Below are 7,383 nucleotides of genomic sequence, written 5' to 3' on the forward strand. Positions count from 1 at the left end.
AATTCAGTGCTGGATTGATAACCGATCAAGAGATTCGAAGAATCTCACCTTTGGGAAAAATCGTATTGCACAAAATTGCACCCACGAGAACCGTGATAAGTCACGTCTTATCAGAACGACAAACAAAAGCCAGCTCGCCCCACGACACAGCCCGAGGAGGCCCAAGCCACCAGAAGGCCCTCTCTGCTCCCTCCTTCACCAGTCTAGGAGAGTGGTGTTGTGCGTGTGTGTCGCGCGGTGGCGTCCCGGATGGAAAATCCGATCGTTTGATCGACGCGCTCTCTATCTGAATGGGCTGATCTCGTAACATTCCCCGCCTGCCTTCGTTGACCGGGGTCAAAGAATATTCCTCATGAATCTGTTCGTTCGATAGGTAATGGGCACAGTTTTACGATAGGACGTTTGAGAACAGATGTCTGAGTGCGAACTGTAACAACTCTGACATGCCCATCTGCGCCAGGATGAACGTCTATAACTCGGCCGAGAGGCCACTTAGCTGGCGGATACCGTTCATCCACAACCAGAACAAGTGAATCTTTTTTCAGAGATGGTACTGGCTTGTTCCATTTAGATACATCATGAAATCTTTGGAGACATTCCTGCGACCAACGTGACCAGAACGTGTCCAACATTTGTTTAAGTAACTGCCATCTTGACAACCTAGAACAGTTAACATTGTTTAGCATAGGTTCAGGTATAATTGTGGGAGCACCTCCCACCAAAAAATGGCCTGGTGTCAAAGCTGAAAGATCCTCAGGATCATCTGAAAGCGGACTCAAGGGTCTCGAATTGAGAACTGCCTCGATTTGTGATAGCAACGTAGTCATCTCTTCGTACGTGAGTAACTGATTGCCCACAATGCGTTTGAGATGATGCTTAACTGATTTGACTGTCGCCTCCCATTTTCCTCCAAAATGGGGAGCGCTTGGTGGATTAAAAATCCATTGTGTGCCATCATTTGCGAGTAAGGTCAATAACTTGTCTGACTCTTTCGAAGAGGCCGAAAATAGGTTTCGTAGCTCTTTATCAGCGCCCATCAAATTGGTGCCGCAATCACTGGAGAGTGTTGCACATATACCGCGTCTAGCTGCGAAACGTTTATACGCCGCAATGAAGGCGTCTGAAGAATAATCTGTCACTAATTCAAGGTGAGAAGCAGAGGTTGAGTAGCACACAAATACGGCTATATAGGCTTTGTACTGTCGTGCATTTTTTCCTTTCCAAGTCTTGATAGAAAATGGGCCTGCATAGTCAACACCAGAATTGAAGAATGGACGTATGGTAGGATTGACTCTTTTTTTCTGGAAGTTGGCCCATAATCTGCTGTGCTCGTTTTTGCCTGTACCTTGTGCAGATAATGCATTTAAGGATGAAAGACTTTACTGGAATCCGACCTCCTACTATCCAATAATTTTGTCGTAGATGTGTTAAAGTAATTTGCGTCCCTCCATGTAGGGTTTTCAAATGTGCATCTGAGATAATTAAAACAGTAAAGAGAGACTGTTTGGGTAATATTAGTAGGTGCTTAGAATCTTCAGGTAAACTTGAATGTTGAAGACGTCCCCCTGTTCGTAGAAGGTCATTTGCATCTAAAAAGGGTGTAAGACGAGTCAATGGACTGGACTTGGGTAAAGTAGCGCCTCCTGAGAGAACGCTAATTTCCTGTTTGAAGTATATTTGTTGAATATGTTTAATCCAAAACATCCTTGCTTTGTCAATCTCACAAACAGTTAATGGATTTGTCAGTGAAACTGACTGTCTAAATCGCTCTGCGGCTCTCATACACATAGCTGTTATGCGTAGCAACTTCTTGAGATCTGAATATCGTGCCAATAAATCCCACGGATGTGAAATCTGACCTGATGTTACTGTGGTAATTTGAGCTGGACGCTCTTCTAAATTGTCTGATGTCGAAACGGTGTCAGAATCAACAGGCCAAGTGTCGGGGGATTGAGACAGCCACGTGGGTCCTTCCCACCAGCATGTGAATTTGTTCAGCTGTGACGGAGACACTCCTCTCGTAGCAATATCGGCTGGGTTCTCTTTTCCAGATACAAATCTCCACCTTGCTTGTAGTAGAGTTTCTTGGATATAGACTACTCTGTTGTGAACGAAATCTGTCCACTTTGATGCAGATCCATTTATCCACGTTAACGTTACTGAAGAATCCGTCCAGAGAAATACTGAGACTCCTTTGAGATCTAAAACTGATAGAATATGAGAGACTAATTTAGTGAGTAATACTGCACCAGATAATTCTAATCTTGGTATGGTCAGTCTCTTTAATGGTGCGACTTTAGTTTTTGATACGATCAACATGGCAGTGGATTTTGTTTCTGCATTAGTTGTTCGGAGATAAACCGACGCCGCAAATGCCTGCTGAGAAGCATCGCAGAAGCCATGAATCTGGATCTGCTGCTCTGGCTTACTTCCAATCCATCGTGGAATATGAATGAGATTAATGTCTGATAATTCGCTTAAAAATGTCTCCCATTTGTCGGCAAACTGCGTTGGTAACGGATCATCCCAGTCTAACCTTTGAGTCCATAATTCTTGTATAAGAATTTTAGCCTTGATAATGATAGGTGATAATAATCCGAGTGGGTCGAATAACTTTGCTATAAGAGACAATACAGCTCGTTTAGTAATGGAATGACTTGTTGGAGGGTTGAGGATAAAATGAAACGTATCAGATTGTGGATGCCAATTTAATCCAAGAACTTGAACACAAGAGGTTCGATCGATGAACTTGGATGATCCATCATCTCGTATACCTCGTGGTAGTGAATCAAGTATTGAATCCAGATTACTTGTCCATTTCTGCAATTGAAATCCGCCTGCCAAGCATAGTTGATTTAATTGTACGACTTGTGCTTTCAATGCTTCAATTGACTCTGCTCCTCCAAAAACGTCGTCCACATATCTGCCCTTAGTGAGACAAGGAATGGCGAGAGGATAATTCATTTTCTCATCTTCCACCAGTTGTAGGATTGTACGGAGTGCTAAGTATGGAGCGCACGCCAGGCCGTACGTTACCGTTGTCAATTCGTATGTATCAACATGATCTTCAGACGTTGACCATAATACTCGCTGGTATTTCCAGTCCTTTGGATGGATATTGATCTGGCGATACATCTTTTCGATATCTGCCGAGAAAACATATCGAAACTGTCTAAACCAGATAAGTACATCTAGTAATTCGAGTTGCAATTTAGGACCGGTGTGAAGAATGTCATTGAGCGAAAGTCTTGAAGTTGTACGGCTAGATCCATTAAAGACAACTCTAAGCTTAGTAGTCGTACTGTTTTCTTTCCATACGCCGTGATGAGGTAAGTAAAAGTTGGGTTGAGGTTCAGGTTGAATATCGTCTATCAACCTCATGTGATGTAGATCTTTATATTCAGTCATGAATTTTGAATAAGCTTGAGCATAAATTGTATCTGAGTTAAATTTATTCCATAGAGATGTCAACATACGTGCTGCTTTGTGTCGTGAATTTAGCGGACCTAACTCTTTAGCAGACCTCTTAAACGGTAAGCTTACCACGTAACGACCTTGTGGGTCTCTTGAGTGTGTGTCTTGAAAGTGTTTCTCGCAGGCTTGCTCTTCCGGGGATAGGGAGGAACTCTTGTTAATACATACCTCCTGTTGTTCCCAAAACTTACGGAGAACATCAAACAATTGTTGATCCATAGAGGCATGGTAACTATTGGTCAATAGTGATGTTCGATTCGCCGAGGTCGGGCCAGAGATAATCCACCCAAAGGCAGTAAGCTGTGCGATAGGAGAGTCAATAGGTCCTTTCTTTAACCCCTCACGGATGATCTGGTGGTATACATCAGCTCCAATTATCATATCAACAGCTAATGGTTGTAGAAAGTGAGGATCTGCCAGAGTTAATTCAATAAGATGTTGCCATTGATGCATATCAATTGACACTGAAGGAATTGAGTTGGTAAGCTTGGGTAGAATATGTGCGGATACTTCAAGTGTTTCCGAGTTCTCATAAATAGCAGCAATCTTGAACAATGTGACGCCACGGGTTTTACAAGACGAGTGTCCTCCAACTTCTACCAAGGGAATCCATGAATGTGACCTAGAAAGCTTTAAATTCTGGGCTACTCTTTCGGTTATTAACGTAATTTCCGAGCCTTGATCAATCAATGCTCTGATCTGTAAGGTACTTCCTTTCTGGTTGATGATGACAACCTGAGCTGTTGCTAGCAACACACATGAGGTAGCATGAGTTGAATTAATATTCAAATGTAAGACCTGAGAAGAACTAGATTTTGTTACAGTCTCCTGTGGTGTGGTCGCTTTTGTTGAGTCAACCTGTTTATCTAAACTGGGTTGTTTATGAATAGTGGTATGATGTTTTCGACCACACTTTATGCACCGTTTAGTTGAATGACAGTCTGACACTCGATGAGCTCCCAAACAGTTGTAACAGCGCCCGTGCTTTGTGAGGATTGAGTAGCGTTGTTGAGTGGTCTTTGATATATACTGTGGACATTTAGCGAGATAGTGCTTGGAAGAACATATAATACACGAAGAAGAAGACGTGTCACCGATGTCTGAATTTTTAGCTTGAAAATGTGATTTAAAGGTGTTTTGTTGCGCTTTCGTTGTAACCTTGATACCGCGAGATTTTTCAAAGGCTTGCAAGGAGAGTAATCGTGTGACTAAAAATTCACAAAACTGTTTCCACGTAGGCGGTTCCTTGGCAGAGCCTAGATGTTGTTCCCACGCCTTAACAGAGTCAGAGTCTAGGCGTTGCACTGCTAAAAATACAAGGAAATCATCCCATTTGTCCACAGGTCGTTGTAACGTCTCTAACGTTCGGAAGATTTGCATGAGATTGGTATATAAGTATTCAAGATCCGTTGCTGATTCCCTTGTCATTCTTCTCAACGATAGTAATGCTTGTATGGCAGCGTTGACTAAGAGGCGTTTGTTTTCATAGAAGGAGATGAGATCGTCCCAGGCCTTTTGAAAGTTGTCTGCTGTTAATGACGTATTCTTCAGTAAATGAGAGGCAGTTCCTGTCAAGCTGGCCTTTAGATATTGCAGTTTTTCTACAGAACTGAGCGTAATATTTCTGATGATGATTGATGAGAATAAATCCTTAAACGACAGCCACTCGGATGGAGCATCGTTAAATTTAGGAAGATCGATCCGAGGTAATCTTGTGTGATGTGAGACTGATAATTGATTTGCTGTGGATTGAGACAGAGATTGAGTCGAAGACGTACCTTCTTTCAATTGTTCCTCTGAATCAAGATGAGCGTTCATTCTGTCAACACACTCTAAATAACGTTCGTAAGTCGTAGAGTGGATATTGTCAGTAAAGTAAGGATGATTTCGTATGAGTTCTTGTTTAGAAGGGCTAAGCTGATTGATTGATATCACAATAGCATCATGAATTATTGAGAATTTGTCCCAGTTATCGGTGAGTGACGTTAAACGTGCATTAATCACACGAGATGTGAGTTCAATTGTTGGAATTTGAGTGAAGCTTTCTAAAGATCGAACAATGAGCGTGCTTAAAGAATGTTGCTGTTCAAGGCGACCTTGGATGTGAGAGATCCTCATTGTGACGTAGTTGAAGATTAGAAATGATAACACTTATAACTCTCCCTTAAATTGCACTGTATTCGGACTATGTATCTATACATCCGGCTCGAAGGACCAAAATATGTTACGGCAATGGTAACTGTTTAGCGAATCATAAGTGCCTATTTTTGTTTATGGTTGTAAACAAAAGGAGAAAATGTAATCGAGTCTTATAACTGAAACACATACAGATAAAATACACATGGTTTCTTCTCATACAAGGTAATAAAATAAAATCATGCAGTATATCGAAATTATTGTACTTATATTTTAGTTCTTTGGCTTGAGCTATTTACTAATATTAATTAGACAATAAGAAAAGGAAAGAAAGGAATATAAACTTACATATAATAATATTCAATTTATACTGTTAAGAGTTAGTTAACTCAAATGACGAACAATGTTATGTAACTATTTATTAGGTAGAGATAATAAATAATGAATAAATATCGTTGAAACGTGACTCTAGTTGTCGATGTCTTTGTCTCAAAACCTACTCACTAACAGCCAATCTAAGGAACAGTCATTATTCAGATTTCTTATTAACTTATGAGTTACCTGGTTTAATTCGAGTTACATATAATAAATGGAAGATAGATAATCCAACTTGTAAGAGATCAATTAAGTGAGATTGAGTGTGTTGTTTAGTCCAGTCGTCTTAGCATGCAGAAAGATGGCCGAGCTCTCCCTTGACTTTCTTTCTTGATTGTCCCTTCGAACAGAACTTGCTGATATTGATGATCGGCCTTAATAATCCAGTGCTAGATTGATAACCGATCAAGAGATTCGAAGAATCTCACCTTTGGGAAAAATCGTATTGCACAAAATTGCACCCACGAGAACCGTGATAAGTCACGTCTTATCAGAACGACAAACAAAAACCAGCTCGCCCCACGACACAGCTCGAGGAGGCCCAAGCCACCAGAAGGCCCTCTCTGCTCCCTCCTTCACCAGTCTAGGAGAGTGGTGTTGTGCGTGTGTGTCGCGCGGTGGCGTCCCGGATGGAAAATCCGATCGTTTGATCGACGCGCTCTCTATCTGAATGGGCTGATCTCGTAACAGATGTATTAAAAATGTCACATAAAAAAATTTACCGTTATCAAATAAAAGTAACAAATCGATTTATTTATTTACATACTTTTCATAAATGTTATGACAGCCAGCGACCTACTCTTTTTAGTTCTGATTTCTGCCACCAGATAGCGTATCACAGTTTAGCCAATCCCAATAGGGTGTATTAACCCGCAATTGGGACATGTGTTTTGTTCTTGTTCGCATCCTTTACTGGTGTGGCCCAGCTTGCCACATTTGTAACATCTTCTTACAAGAGTAACATATGGATGCAAATAAATTGACTTTCCAGAGTTTAATATTTCTAGGAAGGTCTTGACTTTTAAATTTTAGACAGACTGACCTGAGAGTCAATCCATTTTTTTGTAACAGAGTCTCTTCTTTTCAGTCTAAATATGTAATTTAATCGAAGCATGGGTTATCCTTTTCCAGTGTGGCCTGCAATTCATTTAATGGAATGTCATTAGGAATGCCTTTGATCACACCTTTTCTAAAAATCTTGTATTTGGGGATATATAGAGTTAATCTCAAATCCGATATAAACTTATTCCGGATGGCAGAATTTGCATCTTGGAAAGACTTGAAAGAAATTTTCCACGTGTTCCAAGCATGATGCTCTATTTCTTCAAATTTGATATTCTTTGTTAATAACCTAGAAGCTTTAATTATAGAAGTGGATCTAGATTTGTTATCAACAAT

At 40.7% G+C, this 7,383-nt stretch overlaps 1 protein-coding gene across 1 annotated transcript; it reads right to left on the bottom strand.

Annotated features, from left to right (window-relative positions):
• Window positions 1–350: 350 nt before the first annotated feature.
• Window positions 351–5,592, bottom strand: LOC112637101. The gene is made up of 2 exons (XM_025406066.1): window positions 1,395–5,592; window positions 351–1,345 (listed from the first exon to the last, which is right to left on the bottom strand). Exons 1-2 carry the CDS (start codon window positions 5,590–5,592, stop codon window positions 351–353), a joined length of 5,193 nt encoding a protein of 1,730 aa, XP_025261851.1.
• Between the last annotated feature and the right edge of the window lie 1,791 nt (window positions 5,593–7,383).

Source organism: Camponotus floridanus, unplaced genomic scaffold (assembly GCF_003227725.1).
Source record: "Camponotus floridanus strain SB8 unplaced genomic scaffold, Cflo_v7.5 scaffold130, whole genome shotgun sequence".
In the NCBI taxonomy this organism is placed as follows: domain Eukaryota; kingdom Metazoa; phylum Arthropoda; class Insecta; order Hymenoptera; family Formicidae; genus Camponotus; species Camponotus floridanus.

Excerpts from the sequence above, each read along its gene's own strand:
- LOC112637101 (XM_025406066.1), bottom strand. The coding sequence starts at position 5,592 with ATGAGGATCTCTCACATCCAAGGTCGCCTTGAACAGCAACATTCTTTA. Across the intron at positions 1,346-1,394 it reads AAATTATTGGATAGTAGGAG|GTACAGGCAAAAACGAGCAC; the intron begins GTCGGATTCCAG and ends TATCTGCACAAG.